We start from the raw sequence: 21,860 nt of genomic DNA on the forward strand, positions 1-21,860 counted from the left end.
ATTCTATCTTTGTGAGGTTGTGATTTCATTTTCCCTTTTTGATTCATGGCTTGGTATTCTTTCCTCCTAATCTAGGTTTTCTTAATCTCGTATTTCTTCTAGTTCAGAGTTGGTTTTTCTAGGATGTTCTACCTTAGTGTCTGATGATTGTTTTCTATCTTATGACTTGTCTTCTATCCTATGGCTTTTATGTCTTAGTGTCAAACTAAAGGTTGGTTTCTTAACTTAGGTTGGGGTTTTCTAACCTAGTGTTTTATGTCCTAAGATTTGTTTCTTTAGCCTAGATGTTCCTACACTAGTTGGTTTAAGTGTTTTTCTAGTTTGGAGTTAGCTTTCCATACATAAAGACTTCTTCCTTAATCTTCTTTGTTTCATGTTATTTATTAAACTTCAAAACCAAGAGCAGGGTTTCTACTAGACGAGTTTGTCTTGTAATGAGCTTGTCATACCTTGACAACACATCCAACCCATAAACACAAAGCTCAATCAGGTCAATCTAATGTTCCACATAAAGCTTTACTGGTTTGTCTACGGTAGGGTTGATGGCTCCAACTCTTTGGCAACATCATACACTTCTTCTAGTGAGAGAGCAACTTGTCCAATGACAGACATTGTAGATGTTAGGGTTTCAGAAAGGGTTTGAGAGTTAGAGAGTTGTTTATTTTAGAGAGAGAGAGAAAAAGCTTTCTGAAAAGTGAGGATAACTTAGGGTGCAAGGTGGTTTTTGATTTGAGAGAGGTATTTATGTAAGAAAGGAGAGGATTTTTGGAACAAGAACCAACAGGGTTATGATGTCCATCAAATCTCATTTAATGTATATTGTACAGTTATGCTAAGCTGACAGAATTTGAATCACTTTTTAACCTAGATGATCTTTATTAGGCAAACTTGTTGGGCTCAACATTAAACATATATGATGCATGTAATGACATGTTCATAGACGATATGTCTTAGACGGTACAATTGAGCATGACGTCATTGGATGATATGTCATTTAATGACTTGGGTCCAACCAATGGACCAATTACTAAGGGTATGATTTGAAGGATGCAAGAAGAATTAGAGTAGAAAACACCAAAGGGAAGTGGAACATGGCAAACTAACCTATCTTGGTGGGCAGCGGATTGCACAATGAATGTTTAGGCATGCTTAGCGAGGCACCTGCCTAACGACCCATATGCAAGCCTAATGTCAGCGTCCAACAATCCATGCCACACTCTTTTTGCTTTTTCCACATATGTTAAATATGTTATGTGTGCTTTTTCACGTGGCATTTGATCCACATATCACACCTTATCATTGATAATGCATGATAGACACGAATGAGGGGTTGAATTCCTTATAAAATCAACACCTTACACCATGTATGAGACAATTTTTTAGCATAGTAATGACATGTTATTGAGATCACTTCAGCCTTTTCTTCTGTGCTGGAAAGTCATTGGCTAGAGAGACCTTGAGCTTCCTTTAACCTCCTTCCATAGGTAGGAAACCTCACCTAGTCCAAATCCACCACAAGCACCAATCCTTCCATCAAACACCTCATATACTTTCATCTTCTTCGACTGCCACTCTTTTCACATGTCGAATATCAAAAATATGGAGCCATCGTTAGACGCTTAACCTTAGACATTATATGACAAGTGATAAACGTATTGAATCAAATTCATCCATTCAACAAATTCATGCCTAAAAGTGTTCTTAAACGATTAAGTCTTTCTTCAACTAAGAGTTTTGTGAAAATATTAGCAAGTTGATTTTCAGTGTTTACGTATTGTAAATCTATAATACCCTTTTGAACATGATCACAAATGAAATGATGTTTGATTTCAATGTGTTTGGCTCGTGAATACAATGAGATTTTTCAAAAGACTGATTGTAACGTTATTATCACAAAAAAATAGGAATCTTACTCTCATAGACGCTATAGTCCTCAAGTTGGTTCTTGATCCACAATAGTTAAGAACAACAACTTGCAATTGAGATGTACTCTACTTCAGTTATTGAAAGTGCTATGGTTCCTTGTTTCTTACTTACCTAGGAGACTAGGCTTCATTTTATAAAGTGGCATTCTCCACTCTTGCTTTTTCTTTCAATCTTGTCTCTAGCATAATCAATATCACAATATCCCTACAAGATGAAATTTTCTCTTCCTTTGAAGCATAGACCAATGTTAGTATTCCAATAAGATAATGAAAAATTCGTTTAACAGCAGTTAGATGGGATTCTCTATGATCTTCTTGAAATCTTACACAGAGGCAAACGCTAAACATAATGTTAGGTGTAGTCGTTGTAAGGTACAAGAGCGAGCCTATCATTTTGTGATAAATAGTGATCTCCACTTTTTCAGAGATTTCGTATAACCCCAAGCTAGTCATTGGATGCATAAGAGTCTTCATCTCCTTTGTTTCTTCCAACTTAATGCTTTTAAAAAGCTCTTTTACATACTTCATCTTATGTATGTAAATAGCGTCTGGATTTTGCTTGATTTGTAATCCTCGAAAGAACTTAATTTCATCTGTCATGCTCATTTCAAATTCATCATGCATTATTTTAGAAAAATCTTAGCAAAAGATATTCATTACACCAAATATAATATCATCAACGTAAATTTGGACAATGATGAAATCATCGTTAAGCTTTTTCTAAAACAATGTAGTTTCTACTTTTCCTCTTGAAAAACCATTTAGGGTTAGAAAAGAACTCAAGCATCTGTACCAAGCTCAAGGAGCTTGTTTTAAACCATACAACACTTTATTAGTTTAAAAACATGTTTAGGATTAGTAGAACACATAAAACTTGGAGGTTGTTCCATATAGACTTCCTCTTTGATTTCATCGTTTAGGAATGCACTTTTATTATCCATTTGAAATAACTTAATTTTGTTAAACGCAACAAACGACTAAAATTTTGTATAATCTATACCTTTCCGTTGGGAGTAGCCTTTGGCAACAAGCCCTTGAGGTAGCTCGACGAGCTTCCACACATCATTCTTTTTAAACTGATCTAGCTCTTCTTGCATGACTTTGACCCATGAGCCGTCTTTCAGAGTTTCGTTGACATTAGACGGTTCTATTTGAGATGAGAGTTGATGGTTCTTGTCTATAAAACGATATGGTCTTAGTGTTCTCTTTGGGATCATCTATGATCTTCTATGTTGGGTGATTCTTGATCATTAGACGATATGACCTGTTAGGCTTTCATACCTCGTCAAGCTTCTCATCTTCTTTTTTAAACACTTATGTTTCCTTTGATTCACTCTTCGCATTAGACGCTTTGTCACTAATCCGCATGTCAACAAATGCATCGTCTAGCTCAAACATTTTATTGTCAGATTCATTTTTGTTAAATTTTACATGAATGACTTATTGCACCTTAGATATTCTAGAGTTATATAATCTAAACACTTTTGAGGTTTCAGAGTAGCCAAACATGATACTCTCGTCTCTCTTTGAGTCAAACTTTCCTAGATAAATTCTTTTTTGAAGGTAGGAAACTTTATTGACTGCCTTAGTCCATAAGTGTTTAGGGTGTTAAAATCACTTAATATGATTGTAACCATTTCTTGTAAAATTATATTTTTCCTCTCAAGACCCTATTTTATTGTGATGTCCTTGGAGTTGAGAAATTATTATGATTTATACTAGAGTTTTCACAATTTTTTTAAAAAAAATAATTTTCAAATTTACCTTCATGATATTTTTGATTTACATAGTGAGAAAAACAATACAAATTTTACTCAAATTAATGAAAATGCTAAACAATATTATTTGAACTAGAAGTACACAAATTTGAAAAGTTAACTAAAAAGCATAAATCTCTTATGATTTTGAAAAGTACTTTCAAGTTAATAGATTCAAAATTTATTTTTACATCATATTATAATTTTTAATATTCACTGTTGAATGAAATTGTTTTAAGCGTTGCGTTCATCTTTATTAATACGTATTGTGTATTTTATTTATTTATTATTTATTCATTAAAAATAATATTTCGTAAATTTAATGTCTAACTTTCTTTAATTTAAAACTGTAATTTATGAAAGCAAATATATTTTTAAGTGACTTAAATCAAAATTACTGTTCTTTTAAAGAATTTAATTGCAACTTAAATATTGGAGACATCTAATTGGTAAAAGATGACGACAATTAATTTAATATTTATTTCACACTTTTTCTCTTCAATTTTAACTTTTTCTCTCTCTCTCTTTAATCTCATAAACATATATTATTACTAACAAAAATATCTATTAACATGTTTAATTTTTTTTCACAATTTTGTTTAAATATAAAAAATGTACTATTATTTTATTTTTCATATAAAAAATATTTAAATTAAAAAATTACTACTACTGTGATTTTTCTTCATACATGAATTATTCGAGGACAATTTTAGAAATTATTTACCACTATTGCAAAACCGCTACTAAATTAACCAATTTCTTTTAGTAAAAGTGAATTAATTAGTTTTAGAATTTTATATTTAAGGACAGAGAATAATTCCAAACGCCGTGATAAATTAATTAAATTTAAATAAAATAATATTAAAGTATTTATTATAATTTTTAAATATATGAAAAATCAAACTTAAAGCAACTTAAAAAAAAAACTTAAGAATTTCCCATTCGTTCATTTCTTGTGTGCCACTACAATACAACCAGCAAGCATGGCTTAGTTCTCACTATTCACTCGCAAACAATAATTTCTTTTCCGCAATATTATTTTCTCGGTACCAAAGAAGTCGCTAGAAGAATTAAAGAAAAACGAAAAATAAAACAGCTAACAACCCAAGAGAGGGAAACGAAAACTCAACCGAACCCCGCGACGAGAGAGATATGCGATTGCGGTGGCGGCGGCGGTGGTCAGGGTTGTTGAGTCCCCGATCGACGGCCAATGCAGCGGTTCGTTGCGGCGGCGGACGGCGTCGTTGATGGACCTGCAGATGACTTGGCAGCCGAGTCTCCTGAGTCAGAAACGCAAAACCGGTCCTCCTATAGGGCTCCGTAACCTGGGCAACTCGTGCTACCTCAACAGCGTCCTCCAGTGCCTCACATACACTCCTCCTCTCGCCAATTTCTGTCTCACTCTCCAACACTCTTCTCTCTGTAACCGGCTCTTCAATTCTCGTTATTCTTTCAATTTTAGTTTAATTTCTGCGCCTTGGCCTAATTTTCGTGTTCCGTTTCGAATTTCAATTCAGGTGATTTCTCTGCGTCTACGTGTCCGTTCTGCATACTGGAGAAGCAGATTGCGCGTTCACTAAAATTGGATCTCTCGCACGACGCGCCTTCCAAGATCCAGAGCTGTATACGGATCTTTGCCGAGCACTTCCGCTGTGGCCGCCAGGAAGACGCGCACGAGTTCCTCCGGTACGTAATCGACGCCTGCCACAATACCTGCCTCCGCCTCAAGAAGCTCCACCGCAAAGGCGGAGACGCTAATGGAGGCGGCGGAGACGGTGGCGGGAGTACGGTGGTAAAGCAGATTTTCGGTGGCGCCTTGCAGAGTCAGGTGAAGTGTCTGTGCTGTGGATATGAGTCGAATAAGGTTGATGAGATAATGGATATCAGTCTTGATGTTTTCCATAGTAACTCGCTTCAAGACTGCATGCAAAAGTTCTTTCAGCCTGAGGTTTTAGATGGCAACAACAAGTACAAGTGTGATAGGTAAGTTACCGAGTGGGTACAAGTGCGTGAGTATTAGTTTGATTTTTAAATATATGTTTGGACAAAAAGTTATAGCGCCTCAGGGCTTGCATGTTTTGTTCTCCAATGAGAATTGCAGTTTCACTTCAACAATATGCATAATTCTTTAATTCAAACCTTCTTTATGTGGTCATGATATAGAACTATAGTTCTGATTGGAAAACAACTATCGAATTGTCTGTAAGCTTTTTCCTATTTGTTCTGTGTGTGTTTGTGGGTTTTAATTGTTGAAAGGATGAAACTGAGGATGATTGATGTTCAGTTGTAAGAAATTGGTGGCGGCTAAGAAGCAAATGTCCATACTTGAAGCACCTAACATCCTTGTGATACAACTAAAGGTTAGTTATATGTATATATTTAATGTTTTTGGTTGTTAGGATTAGGGGTGGTCTGGGATTTTTGAAGGATGTGTGTTGATGAAATTTGGATTGTAGAGATTTGAGGGCATATTGGGTGGCAAGATTGACAAGGCTGTTGCATTTGAAGAGGTTTTGGTTCTTTCTAGCTTCATGTGCAAAGCAAGCCAGGTATGTTCGGTTTTTGTGTTGAACTAGTTTCCACTACAAAAGGGCGCGTCTGTTTTTTCCTGTGAAAGCACACATTAATCATGTACAAAGTCTAGTCACTTCAATAGTAGTCGTGTCTTTATCATAACAGCATCTGCTTTGGAAAATAATCAGAAATATATTTTATACTTCTTCACTGGTACAGATGGAAATATCACTATAATTCGGTGAATAATAGCATTTTATCATGTCTGCAATGTCCCATGCTCACCTAAAATATTTTTTTTTCTTTTTGATTTAATTTTCGTTTTTATTTATTTTGTACTAATTTAGTACATTGTATTACTTAAGATTGAAACTGTAAAATAATTCTAGAGGGCTTGATTGATCCCTCTCACAATCTTCTATTTATAAAAATAAATACATGATAAATAGGGTAACCCTAGACACAATATAATCATGATAAATAGGGTAATCCTAGACATAATATAATCATGATAAATAGGGTAACCCTTGACACACTATAATGATGATAAAATAGGATAAATATCCTAACACTCCCCCTCAAGCTGGAGCATACAAATTATATGTACCAAGCTTGGAACAAATAAACTCAATCCGAGGACCCCTTAATGACTTGGTCAATACATCTGCGAGTTGATCGTTTGACCCAATAAACTCAGTACATATTTCTTTGGTCAACAACTTTTCACGAACAAAATGACAATCAATTTCTATATGTTTAGTCCTCTCGTGAAACACTGGATTTGATGCAATGTGGAGAGCAGCTTGATTGTCGCAATACATCTTCATAGTATGGATGTCACAAAATTTAATCTCTTGAAGGAATTGTTTCACCCATATAAGTTCACATGTTAGTGATGCCATTGCCCTATACTCGGCTTCCGCGGTTGATTGAGCTACTACATTTTGTTTCTTACTTTTCCATGAAATAATGTTTCCTCCCAGAAAAACACAATATCCTGTTGTAGACCGTCTATCAATAGGTGAACCTGCCCAATCTGCATCACAATACCTAGAGACATGAATGCTTCCTTTATCTTCATATAACAATCCTTGCCCGGGAGCCTTCTTTACATACCTTAGAATGCGAATGAGAGCATTCCAATGGTCAACACATGGAGCCTGCATGAACTGACTAGCCACTCCAACTGCAAAGGATAGATCTGGCCTTGTAATAGTGAGATAAATCAGTTTGCCAACCAGCCTCCTATACCTCTCTGGATCGGAGAATAATTCACCTTCTTCTGTCCTTAATTTTTGGTTTGGGTCCATGGGACTGTCTACCGGTCTACAATCAATCATGCCTGTTTCTTGTAATATATCAAGAGCATACTTCCTTTGGGAGATTACAACTCCATCTTTTGATTGCGCTACTTCAATGCCTAAGAAGTATTTGAGACTTCCAAGATCCTTGGTTTGAAAATGTCTACACAAGTACTCTTTTAGTTGAGATATTCCAACAACATCATTTCCTGTAATGACAATATCATCAACATATACTATTAAGTAAACACATTTCCCGAGAGAAGAATGACAATAAAAAACTGAATGGTCTGTTTCACTGCGTTTTAGCCCAAATTTTTGAACAATGGAGCTAAACTTTCCAAACCAAGCACGTGGGGATTGCTTGAGGCCATATAGAGATCGATGCAATTTGCATACCATACCAGACTCCCCCTGAGCAACAAACCCAGGAGGTTGCTCCATATAAACTTCTTCCTCAAGATCACCATGTAGGAAGGCATTCTTGATATCCAATTGATGAAGTGGCCAGTGACGAATGGCTGCCATGGCAAAGAAGAGACGAATAGTAGCCATCTTGGCTACAGGAGAGAAAGTGTCACAATAATCAAGACCATAAACCTGAGTGTAACCTTTTGCAACAAGTCGGGCTTTGAGCCGATCAATTTCACCATCAGGGCCAACTTTAACTGCATACACCCATCGACAACCAACCGCCTTTTTGCCTGGGGGAAGGGGCACCAGCTCCCAAGTATTACTGTGGTTAAGAGCCTGCATTTCTGTAATCATAGCTTGTCGCCATCCAGGATGATCAAGTGCTTCTTTCACATTCTTGGGTATAACAACAGAGGACACTGAGGATAAAAGAGAAAAATAGGAGGGCGACAATCGATGATAGCTTAGAAAATTATAAATGGGATGAGGGTTTCGAGTGGAACGAGTACCTTTTCTGAGGGCAATAGGCCATGCTGAATCATTTGCACCAGGAGGCGTGGGAGGAGGTGACGAGGGAGAAGAATCTGAAGTAGGAGATTCACCATTGTCTTGGGGAGGTGGACTATCCATTGGGGCCCTGTGTGGGATGATCTCAGTATGTGGAGAAACAGGTGTAGAAGGATTGTGATCAAGACTTGGAATGACAGAGACAGTGGAGCTATTTGACTCAACCATTGGAATAGGAAGGACCTGCTGGAGGATAGAAACATCTTGAACAGATGGAGAGAAGTAAGGAGTCTGTTCAAAGAATGTGACATTGGCAGACATGTAATACTTCTTAGTTTCAGGAGAGTAACACCGATATCCTTTTTGAAGTCGAGAATAGCCTAAAAAGACACATTTGAGAGCGCGAGCGGAGAGTTTGTCTAGACCTGGAGACATGTCATGAACAAAACATACACAGCCAAACACTCGGGGAGATGTATGAAAGAGAGGATCATTAGGAAACAAAATGGAGAAAGGGACTTTATTATCAAGAGAGGAGGAGGGCATCCTATTAATAAGATAACATGCAGTTAAGATGGCATCCCCCCAGTGATGGACAGGAATATGGGCACCAAGCAAAAGGGTACGAGCAGTTTCAACCAAGTGTCTATTTTTTCGTTCTGCTATACCATTTTGTTGTGGTGTATGAGGACAAGTAGACTGATGTAAGATACCATGGGAACTCAAGATGGCAGAAAAGGAGGATGAGAAATACTCTTTTGCATTATCACTTCTTAATATTTTGATTACTTGACCAAATTGATTCTTGATTTCATTCAAAAAGGATGTAAAGATAGCTAACAATTCAGAACGATTTTTCATAAGATAAACCCAAGTACATCTTGAATATTCATCAATAAAGGTAACAAAATATCTAAAACCAAAAGAAGAGATACGACTAGGTCCCCATATATCAGAATGGATGATGGAAAAACTAGAATTACATATTGATTGAGACCTTTTAGGAAAGGAAGATCTAACATGTTTTCCTAATTGACATGACTCACATTCTAAGGTTTGGAGACCACTAAATTCAGGACACATCTTTTTTAATTTGGACAAATGAGGATGGCCAAGTCGATCATGTAGCACTTTAGGATTAGGAGTAGCAACACAAGACACCCTTGGACGAGATCCAAAATGGTATAATCCGCCAGCTTCATATCCTTCTCCAATCTGTCTCCCCGAACCACGCTCCTGTATAACAAAAGATTTATGATCAAAGGTTATTGAACAATTTAACATTTTAGTCAACTGGCTTAAAGAAATTAAATTAAAAGGACAATTAGGGACAAAAAGGACTGAGTTGAGATTGAGGGAGGGAGACAAAGAAACATGACCGACTCCTTTGGAAGAAGTTTTAGATCCATTTGCAAGGGTTATGAAATGAGGTTTTTCTCGAAAGGAAATAGATGAGAACAAAGAGGTATTACCAGAAATGTGATCAGAAGCACCTGAGTCAATTACCCATGAATTTTGACATTCCATAGATTGAGAAACGCAGGCTGTTGATGTATTGGGAGATTGAGATGGTTGTGCCAAGCTGTTAGACTTTAACCTTAAATACTCTTGATATTCATCCTCAGAAAACATAGAAGTGGAGGTTTCAGATTTCGAAGTGGAAGTTTCAGTCTTCGAAATATTGGCAGATTTGGAAGGAAAACCATGTAAGGAGTAGCAATTCTCTTGAGTATGACCCATCCTTTTACAATATGTGCATTGAGTACGTCCCCGACCTCCTCGTCCTCCTCCTCTAGTGCCACGTCCTCCTCGTCCTCGTGTGGCAACCATGACAGATGGTTCCACTAGTTCATGCGCTTCATGAGTTTGAGATACTGGGACACGCAGAAGGCGGTGGCCGGCGGCGGCGGTGGCCGGACGGTGGCCGGCGACGGACGACGGTGGTCGGCGGCGGCGGCGGCCGGACGGTGGCCGGCGACGGACAACGGTGGCCGACGGTTGACGGTGGCCGGCGGCGGGCAGCGGTGGACAGTGGCGGGCGACAAAAAACTGTGGCGCCGGACAGATATATATTACGAGACAGAAACCAGAGCGGGATCGACCCGCTCTGATACCAACTTAAGATTGAAACTGTAAAATAATTCTAGAGGGCTTGATTGATCCCTCTCACAATCTTCTATTTATAAAAATAAATACATGATAAATAGGGTAACCCTAGACACAATATAATCATGATAAATAGGGTAATCCTAGACATAATATAATCATGATAAATAGGGTAACCCTTGACACACTATAATGATGATAAAATAGGATAAATATCCTAACAGTATTTATAGTTGTGTTGTATTTATAATTTTTAAGATTTACTGTATACCCTTGTGTGAGCCTGCCATGTTGTTCCATGCTTTCTAGGACATGATATAAAGTGTGTAGTCCATTCTAATAGTCTCCCAAAATTTGTTTTCTTACTCAACCAAAATGTCCATGGTATTGGACAGGAAAAGAGTGTTGGAAAGCTGCTTTAGGTGCAAAATACCCTTGGTCTACTCTAGTTATGACTTCTTTGGCTGTCTTAATTGTACTTTGAATGGTGTATGTTTAGTCATGGCCACAGTAGCTGAGATATGTTTTATTAAAAGTTATAGTGCTTGAGAAATCCCAACATTCAAACCTATTTTATGGTTTAGAGTTAGAGTCTTTGTCCTAATTTTTAAGATGGTATATCATAGCCAATCATAGATCTATTGTTGGGTCATTTGCATTGGTAGTTGCCATGCTCTAGACTTATAGCTCTGGGCGTGAATGGGGGAGTGGGTTTGGAAAGCCACCTCAATTGTTACCACCCTTAATTTAGAGAATACCAAACATCACTGGGTATACTTCTGTTGATGTATTATACATACATAAATATATATATATATATATATATATATAATGAAAAAATGAGAATGAGTGCAAGACTAGGAAAAGGATACAACCTATGACTCTTACTCTTAAGCTAGATATATATGAAGGGAAAGCCTTATAAAAGCTGTACAAAATATAATAAACAATTATTTAATGCTCGCCCCAAGTTGTAGTATATAAATTTTAAGCAACAAGCTTGGAACATAGAAAATGAATTCTAGGCCCTCTTACAGACTTAACGACTTCATCCTTGATTGTTATGACCTCCTCCTTCTGTAAGGTGCTACTGTTGTTTTATGGAGGGTACTCTTTGAGTTGCATATAAGAGATATTGAATGTCATAAGCAAAATAATCTTGGGTCTTCTTCCCAAAAAGATGTCTTGAAGCAGTTTAGTATTTTCAAGATATCAGGCTCAATTGATTGCGATGAAACAAAACATATTTGCCTTTGCCATTGAGATATATTTTCAGTGGGAATAACCCTGGTTTCATTTTCCTATTACTCATGGAATGCTTTGACAAGGAACCACAACACCTCTAAAGTATACCAAGTCAGTTGAGAGTACTAGATATAGGAAGAATGGGACCTACAAAGGCCATTTCAAGAGAACACACTTTTTTTTCAAGACATACATTGGTAAGGGAAATTCTAAAGCAACCTCAAGTTGGTTGAGATGGAGAGCCAAGGGCAGGAATGTGTCTAGAAGATGTCAACAAAGTTGTTGGAGATGGAGGGTGGTGTGTAAGATTCACACACTACAAATTGTTGAAGAAGACCAATGTGTGGGAAAGTGTGCTTAAGTATAAGACCACACAACTTTGTGGGTTGGGTCTAGAAGATGTGCAATTGTAAGGGGAACCCTAAAGCAGCCTCAAGTAGGTCAAAAATGGAGAACCAGTGGCAGGGACGTGTCTAGAGGATGTTGACAAAGTTGTTGGAGGTGGAGGGCGGTGTGTAAGATTCAATCGCTACAAATTGCCCAAGACGACCAATGTGTGGGAGTGTGTCTTTCAACACCTCTTCATGTATATCAATGTTAATCATGTCATGTTCAGAATCTAGTATGGGATCCATTTTTGATGTATATTGATTAGTTGATGGAAACCTCCTCAAGCTAGGCTAGAAGATATGCTATGGAGGATGGTCCCTTAGAAGATGTAGGTGCGGAAAATGGTGGGCTAAGGGCTATGAACACGGAAGCAAGGGGTGGAAAAGGGTGAGAAGCTCACGGCCTTATGAGATGGTGTGGTGGTGGTGTAGTGTTTGAAGGCTCAAAGAGAGATTAGGCTAACTCTAAGAGGAAGGTGACTAGAGGGGCCACTTGGGTTGCTCTAGTCTTGATCTTAAGAAGAGTAGTATGGTCAAAAATGGGCAGCATAACATTACTTATCATCAAAGATGAATACAAGGAAGGAGACACCTATATTTACAGGCTAAGGGTGGCTCCTAAAAAGCCCTAAAAACCAAAACTTTGCATGCCAACCCTACCATGCAACTTTTGGCCGAAAATGGAGGCCCTATAAGGAGTGGACAAGTGTTCACAAATCCTCTCCAATGAGGGAAGGACATGAAGACACTCATAAGGCAAAATCCTCTCCATTCCTAGAGTGTCATGTGACCACTACTAAAGCAAAAATCTTCTCTAATAGAAGTATGACACATGGCACATACTTTCCACATGATTTGGATGTCCAACTAAGGAAAAACCCTACACTAATTAGGCCTTAATACAAGCCTTAAACAACCCTACACTACTTGGCCGAAATACATGGCCTAAAGTAACCTACAACACTCTTCAATCTCCATGATGGCCCAAGGGAAGAAGAGCTTTGCTTCACCTTCTAATGTTGGCTCCTCTTGCAAAAGCTTGGCCATGCTCCATGTGATAGGAGCCTTGACTAGGAGTTTCCATCATTAGTGGAGGCCATGCCTTCCCCATCACTATCTCTGGTACCAAATCTGGTCTCCTCTAAAAGTGATTGGCATATTGCTATTTGAAAAGGTGCATGTTCTACCCATAACCTATCTCTCAATTGTACTAGCCTCAATTGTCTTTGTCTTTAGACCATGCATTATACTTGTTTGTCCTCATTATCTTTTGTCCATATTCCTAAGTCTTTAGGAAAAACTTTGTTAGCTAGGGTGGTGACAAACAATGATTGATAAGATGTGTGCTTTTCAAAGTAGTGGTACTTTGGAGTTGGTTCCTCTTCTGACTAACGTGAATTGTTGAGTGTTAGTGGTTATATTCTCTTAAAACAAGACTACATGGTAAAATTGTTCACACTAGATCTTGCTTGTTTGTCATAGGGTACACATAAATCTATGTTCAAGTTTATAGTGACACATTCTTTTATTGCTAAAATCATGTCTATTTGACTTCTTTTCCAATGAAACTATTCATTATTCATTATTAGAGTCTTTTAGCATGACATCAAGAACCATATGGTGATCTTGTCAAGGAAGTTTAAACGGAGCAATCTCCTGGATTTTGCTCATGGGTAGTCGTCTGGGATGGTATGTTGTCTACTCAAGTCCCTATGTGGCCTCCAGAAATCACTCTGTGCATGGTTTGAGTTTGAACTATCATCCAACAGTATGTAATGATACAATGTGATGTTGATTGTTCTTTATTTTATTGTCATTCTCCCCAATTATGTATATATCCTATTGTATATTTGGATGACATTGTTATCACACATAGTGATAGGAGAGTATTAGACACATGAGGTATTTCCTTGGGATTGAAGTTGCCTAGTCCAAAGATGATTTGACCATATCTCAAAGAAAATATGCACTGAACATTGCAGAAGAAGCAAGGATGTTAAATACTAAGCTTGTGGACACACCAATGAATCCAAGTGTAAAACTAGTACCTTATCAAGGAGAACCATATTTTAGTCCCAAGAGACACAAAAGGTTAGTTATTAAGCTAAGTTACCTCATTGTGACTCATCCTAACATCACCTTTGCCGTGAATGTACTAAGTCAATTTTTAAATTCTCCTTGTCACAATCATTGGGATGTAGTCCTATTAGTTATGAAGTATATTATGAATTCTCTAGGCAAAGGCATCCTTTATGAAGACAAGGAAAATGCTCAAATTGTTGGGTATTTCGATGCTAACTAGGTAAGGTTACCAAGCGACAAATGCTGCACTTCAGTGTACTATGTTCCTTTTGGAGATAGTTTAATATTGTGGAAAAGTAAGAAACAAAATATTGCTGTAATCTTGTCTTCCATGAGAGTACCAAACATAGTAAGATAGAATGTTAATTCATAATTGACAAATTGGAGTTGGGAGACGTCACCCCTAGATTTGTGAACTTCAGGGACATTCATATTTGTAGCAACACATACGTATTAATATATTATATGATCCAACTTAAGGAGGAGTGTTATACTATTAAGGAGCAAATTCTGTATAATGAAGAATATCTAGATTGTATATGTATTAGTAGGAATATCTTTATTTGTTCCCTATCATATCTTTATTATTAGACAATATCAAATTTCTTTTTTTTTTATTGATTTCATTTTGTCAATATAAACAAAGTAATAAACTCAATGTCTCTCTCTTTCCACTAAATTGTGTTTATTTAGTTATCTTTCATATGGAAGATATGGTACACAAAAGGTCTTGTTTGTGAGAGATAAAAACTTTGCCTTGTTTTCTGACAGTATGGGACATGAAAAGTCCATTATCCCTTGAATATAAAACTCATACATACATTGTTGTAATATTTAATTGCAAAAGGTGCGGCTAATTTAGGACTTTGAAGTAAATAGTAAAACATCAAAGAGGGAAAATTACTAATTACTATTCTGCCACTTACAGTAAAAAGACATAAATTGCTTCGTAAGGGCCAATAAAGGTTCAACATTTTTCCAACCCATGTTGACATCTTTAAGAATGACTGGTGTATCATTGCTAATATTGCCTTCACTCACACTCAGTTTTAATATTAGTTTTAGTTCTTTTCTAACGGTGTCATCCTTACGTAGGATCCACAGCCAGAATATAAGCTCTTTGGCACTATTGTGCATTCAGGCTACTCCCCCGAATCTGGTCATTACTATGCTTATATAAAGGTTTGCTAACTTTTTGTTTATCTGTACACATTATGTAGCTCAATACGTCAATTTTATGCCAATCTCATTTCCGTTTCTGTTCATAGGATGCAATGGGTCGGTGGTATTGCTGTGACGATTCTAGTGTATCAGTTGCAACCCTGCAAGAAGTTTTGTCAGAAAAGGTTTATATTCTTTTTTTCTCTCGAACTAATCAAAGGCCAGTGTCAAGTAGTAATTCTCTTGCTTCAAACGGTGTAAAGCCTTATTTCAATGGGAGCCAAGCATCTGAATTTTCAAAGGTTGGTATACCACTGAAAGATGTGCATGCAAAGTCAAGTTCTGAGCTATCTCCTTGGAAGGATATACCAAGTGTAGCTAAGACTGCTAAAGTACCTTCCAGCTCACGAGTTAAGTTTGACATTAATGGAGGTTCTACTTCCAAAAGAAGTCCTGCTCCTCTAAGTGTGAATGGGAAAGTTGATGTTTCTAGGAATCAGCCTTTATTAATAAATGGACATGTCAAAGATTCAGAGTCTTTGGAAAATGGTAAGAAAGATCCTTCATCATTACCTGCCAGGAATGGTATTGACAAAAATAAAGTTGATGTTGACAAATTCAAAAGAAAGGAGTCAACATTTACAAATGGCCACAGTGATAATCAGATGGTTGATATCCATTCTGTAAAGTCGGATCCCAGGGAAGATACTGATAAAAGCAGGGTAATAGCAGATAAAGGTTCTGACAACTTTAAGCTTGAAAACAATGGCCTCAGCAATAAACCCAAAATATTGGGGAGTAAGAGAAAGGTACATGAGGACCCATTCATTTTACTTGCACATGATGGTCAGTCTCAAGCAAAAGTTCAAAAACTGAAAGACAAGTAAGACAGTAAATTCCTTTTTCTAAAATTATAGTTCAATGATTTATAAATGGTTCCTCGACGTGCTTTATGTTTCTGATATATGCAGAAATATTGCATCTTATACTTTTTTTTTTGTCAGTGTTTCATAGCCTGGATTCAAACTTTTGTAGTTGGGTTTATACTGTTAAAATTGGTTAATGCTTGTCATTTTTTATGACAACTTACTTTTACCGAGGCTTTGTTTCAATATTAATAATGTAGTTGGTGGGTGTTAGGATATTTATCCTATTTTATCATCATTATATTGTGTTAAGGGTTACCCTATTTATCATGATTATATTGTGTCTAGAATTATTCTATTTATCATGATTATATTGTGTCTAGGGTTACCCTATTTATCATGTATTTTTGTATCAATTTATTCTTATAAATAAAAGATTGTGAGAGGGATCAATCAAACCCTCTAGAATTATTTTACAGTTTAATTCTCAAGTGTGGGAAAGGGAATACGAAATTTTGAATCACACCGATAAGAACCAGGAAAATATGATAGAACAAGCTACTGTAATTGTATTAATAACATGTTTCAGCTAGAATCAATGAGATTCAGAGCTGGGAATACAATTAGCAAAACAAGAATAACAAAAATGATGTCAGGGCAATTTATAGTTTCCAGGTCTCCCCCAAGTCTTATAGCATTCCAATTTGTAGGAAATATTATACAATTAATAATGTTAATGGATGTTCTTCAATTTCTTTTTTCATTGCATATTTTATGTCTCTTCCAAACCTTCAATGTCTGACATGCTAAAAATATGTTGTTCTGTTAAAAAATTTCAGAATATTAGTCGTCTTTTGATTTATATTGTACTGAAATCTTCATTCTTGTGATTGTTCACACCCAAACTCGACTTACCAGCTAACTTTTTATATGCCTATTTCCTGTGACAATCAGTTAACATTTATATACCTGTTTCCTGTAACAATCAGTTATACAGCTTTCCATTCTGAAATATTTATTATGTGGGAGTCATACTGTTTTTAAAAAAATATTCATTACATGCCTTATTCTGATACCATGTTTTCAAAACATTACTCAGTCTTGTGAAAGAGGCGAAGTCACATTTGATATCCTGTGGCTGGACAAATGAGGTCTATGAATTTATGCGCTCTAAGTTACGTGCACAAGAAGATGGAAATTTAGAGAATGGAGATGAAACAAGGTATGGTTGATTATATCCTACATTATCACTCACCATTTTAACAAATTACCTTTTAATTACAAAAGATATTGATTTCCAATTGTGACTATAGAGCCCAGGGGAAGGGATGTAGTGTTTAGTATATATCTGCATTAGTATATATCTTCAAGGTCAAATATCTTCTTTCTTGAAGAATAACCCCTTTCCTAGGCTTGAATTCAAGTAGAGAAGAATGTTATCAGCTGCTTGCATGTGTCTTAGTCTTGGATCATGCATAAAATGACATGTAAATGCATAAGCAATGTATGTTATTATGTGCAATATAGGAGAGCTCTTCACTTATGACTATGTTTAGTAGAAACTCACGAGGTTCAACATCCCACGTATATACTGTCATTTGATCTTATTTCTAGTCAATATTGGATTTCTAACACACCCTAACATCCAGGACTGAGCATATTGAGTATGAGACTAGATTTTGTGGATGGTTTGACAGTGATAACACTTCCCTTCACAGTCGTGTTTGTGTAGAGGAGGCTCCGAGTGATGGAGGGGTCTGCGTCCTCTAGCCGGAGGGGTCTCAGCAAAGGGAACTGAAGATGTGCTCCACCTTATATAGAAATTTCAGAAATTGGGAATTGTGTATGGAAGTTTTAGAAATTCTTTTATAGACACACCACTGGCACTTCTAGGGTCCAGGAACCTCCGGCTATCAGAAATTGGGAATTGTGTATGGAAGTTTTAGAAATTCTTTTATAGACACACCACTGGCACTTCTAGGGTCCAGGAACCTCCGGCTAAGTTTTCTTCGACTTCCGAAACCTGAGAACACACCTATATATATACAAGCTTCCCAACACAACAACAAACTTAACTACTAACAAATTTTACTGCTGTATTTTCCTTTTGCATTTGTTTCTTCTTTTATAGATCTTAATAATAGGAAGTTGTGTCCTAACGTATTCTTTACTGCCAACATGTTTTTAAAAGTTTTTTATTTTCTATAAGGTTTTTCTAGTGGATGTTACTGTTTACCTTTTACATTTTTCTGCAAAGTTTCTTGTGTTTCTTTCCAGCGAGCTTTTTCTGGTCAAGTGTCATTGGAATGGCCTTGCCTTGTGCTCTTTGAACATTTTGTTTCCCAACAACTATTACATACTTTCACCAATTTTAACAAGATTGACTAATGTTACATATGTTCGAGCTTGAGAACAGTGTTAGAGATATGGTTTGACTTGACAGAAAGAAACATATTGAAGATTGATTGCTAATTTGACACAGAGAATGTCTACTAACCTTGTCATTATTTACTAAGTCTCTCTAAGAGGTGTTGTGTTGATAATATTTGTAATAGTCTTGTCTTATATAATAGATATCATGAGCTTGAGGGAGAATTGTTAGATGTCTGATTTGATTACATAAAATAGAGACAAATGATTGGATAGAGAAATATCTTACTAAATTTTTTACATTATTAGATATTGCTTTGTTTTTTATCATTGTTCATTATATTCCTTAGTTTTTCTCTCCTTAACATGGTTCCAAAGCATTATATTAGGACACAACCTCCTATTATGAAGGTCCATAGAAGAAGAAACAAGGGAAAAGGAAAATGCAGCTATTTGTTTTAATTCAAGCAACTTGAAATCTGTTAGTAGTTACGTTTGTTGTTGTGTTGGGAAACTTGTATACATATAGGTGTGTTTTCAGGTTTGGGGGGAGGGAGAAAATTAGTTGATTAGTGGGAGGATTCTGGACCCTTGAAGTGCAAGTGGTGTGTCTGTAAAAGAATTTCTAATACTTCTATATGCAATTCTCAGTTTCTTTGAGTTTCCTTTCCCGTTTTGGGTTTCTAATCCAGTTTCTATAAACTGGTATCAAAGCTTTTTCCGGGCTTTGTGGGTACGACTGTAGCAAATGGGCTTCAGTTACCAGAGGGTTTTGAAGCAAGATTAGATGCAAGATTGACCCAAATGGAAGCAAATTTGGCTCAAAGATTCGTGAAAGAAGGAAACGGAAAAAGTGCAAGTGCAGTAACTATTGTGAAACAGATGGTTTCAACTGAGGTTGCACTGCACTGGAGGAGTCAGTGGGTTAAGAGTTTGGTAGAACTAAGAGTTGCGATTTGTGGAGGACATTGGATATTCCAGTTTTTAGGGAGAAGATGCTATGGGGTGGATAGGTAAAGTGGAAAGATATTTCCAACTGAGAGGTGTGCAAGGAGAGGAGAAAATGGAAGCTGTTATGGCTGCAATGGAAGGAATTGCCTTATCTTGGTTTCAATGGTGGGAAATGTGCAATCCAAACCAATCTTGGGTTGTTTTGAAGAACGTACTTATCCATAGGTTTCAACTAGTCTTGACGGGAGAACCTTTTGAGTCATTGCTGGCTTTTAAGAGTTTCTCTACTAAGAGGAACAAAGGAATTGATAACATGGCAGTAGCTAAGTCAACACCACCTAGTTCATTGGCAGAGGCAAATTCTTTTTCTCAATCCGTTACCGGCAAGAGCAGTAATGAGGAAAAGGCTTATAGTTATGGCCACAATAGAGACAACATTAAAAAGTTAATGTTGGAAGTCCTACATCAACTAGAGATAAGGCCAATTTATAATATATAAGTGGGTGCAAATCTCACTTTACAAACCGATTTTGTGGGATTGAGTTAGACTTAAAGTTTACTTTTTAATATGGTACCAAAGCTAGGTTAGAGCCTATCCTAGTGAGATTTGTTGTTTGTTGGACATGTTCCTCCCGTTATTAGACCACCCATTAATCTCTAGTCTCACGCTTGAGATATATATACCTCGGCGTGAAGGGGTGTATTGGAAGTTTCACGTCAACTAGAGATAAGACCAATTTATAATATCAATTTAGATGGTATCTAGAGCTTAAAGTTCTTTTTGAGATATGAGTGAATTTTGTGGATTTTGAATTAGTCAAATAGTTGAGAGAGAATTAAAAGAATCATGTAGAGAAAGAAAAAAAAGGTGTTTATTATGAAACTAAGAACCAAAGAAAACATTGAATATAAGGTTTTTAGGCTACTTAATAAATTATAGTTGTTTTAGTAATTTAAAATGGGGATCACTATGAGGATGAGGACGTGGAGGATATGTGCATATGCATCCCTATCTGTGTACTCAATTTAAAAACTTTGGTATTAATCATACCTATATATCCAGTCTATACATAGATATTTCTTGTCAAAATTGGGTCGGGTTCGGAGAATGGCATAGAGCTGAGTTTTTTTTCCATGCCTAATAGCAATACATCACAATACTCGAGAAATATTATTCGGTATCCTTTCTCTCAATTTCATCCTTCAATTCCTAAAGTCCTTTAAGTATTTTCTTGAGCATTTTAGGCTGTTACAATGCTCATTCAATGAGTTCATAGTTCCGGTACTTGTCTTTTTTCTTTAATAATTAAATAATTTGGCTACTAAGGACTGAAAGTTCCCTTTCTCATTTGTAAATATATGTACAATGATGTTTGTGATTTGACTCGCTGGTTATTTGCACTACGAGCAATGCAGGAAGTCGTTAATTAGAGAGGCGCAGCTAGCTTTCAACTCAAAGATTCCAGAGTCATTGAGAAAGGATTTGATTGAACGACTCAAACCTTTATCCAAGAAAACAATACAATTTTAAGGACCTTGATCTGAGCATGCGTAGGAGGTAAACTATTAGTATGCTTATACAAATTTTCCGTTCTGTCTTTAAATCAGTTAGTGCTTTGATATTTTCTTTATCATTTTGAAAATATTGCAGCATGTTGATCTTGTCTTGATAGTGAGGCGTGGTGTGTATACTCTGTATTACTAATTATTGTAGTGATGGCGTTACCCTTACTAGGATACTAGTTTGGGTTTGTGACATACTAACTCTTTGAGCTAGTGCTGGCGGTAGGAGGAGGAGAATATGGAAACTTGTTATCATCGAAGTTTGGCTTTGTTATGCTTCTAGTTTCATGCATATTTGAGCTAGAAGTCCAGATTTCATGTCTTGCCACAAGTTTTCATTCTCTATGTAGGCTATGAAGTTGTATTGAATCTTGAGGAGAGCATGCCAGGAATTCTATTCATTCTGTACAATCTACTTTAGTCATGTGTACTGGAGCAAAATCTTAATTTTCTATAAAATTGCTCAAAAAATTTTGCACCGAAAATGTGGCTGTGCATGACTTATGATACACGCGCTATCCAATGACTTCTATATCGATATTTTCCGTTGAAAAAGCATAACTTCTCAATTTTTAGATTTGTGATTCAGTTTTTGATGGCCATCAGCGACTAAGTAACTTGGTTAAAAAATCAAGAAACTGTAGAATGTCTTAGAAGCTGCAAATATTTTAGTCGATAAAAGGAGTCTCCACTCAAATATTCAAACTCA

General features: G+C 36.5%; 1 protein-coding gene across 4 annotated transcripts; it reads left to right on the forward strand.

Moving 5' to 3' along the window:
- The first annotated feature begins 4,632 nt into the window (after positions 1-4,632).
- LOC108334007 (ubiquitin carboxyl-terminal hydrolase 25) lies at positions 4,633-21,636 on the forward strand. 4 transcript variants are annotated; one of them, XM_017569577.2, is made up of 9 exons: positions 4,633-5,104; positions 5,200-5,665; positions 5,967-6,042; positions 6,139-6,231; positions 15,336-15,422; positions 15,509-16,284; positions 17,367-17,489; positions 21,005-21,146; positions 21,240-21,636. In XM_017569577.2, exons 1-8 carry the CDS (start codon positions 4,930-4,932, stop codon positions 21,117-21,119), a joined length of 1,911 nt encoding a protein of 636 aa, XP_017425066.1. In that variant the 5' UTR covers positions 4,633-4,929; the 3' UTR covers positions 21,120-21,146; positions 21,240-21,636. The 4 variants fall into 4 exon arrangements, with proteins under 4 accessions (XP_017425066.1, XP_017425067.1, XP_052726125.1 ...); XM_017569578.2 differs by having other exon boundaries at positions 21,324-21,636; XM_017569580.2 differs by having other exon boundaries at positions 4,684-5,104; positions 15,345-15,422.
- Positions 21,637-21,860: the final 224 nt, after the last annotated feature.

The sequence above is a fragment of the Vigna angularis genome, chromosome 11 (genome assembly GCF_016808095.1).
Source record: "Vigna angularis cultivar LongXiaoDou No.4 chromosome 11, ASM1680809v1, whole genome shotgun sequence".
Lineage (NCBI taxonomy): Eukaryota > Viridiplantae > Streptophyta > Magnoliopsida > Fabales > Fabaceae > Vigna > Vigna angularis.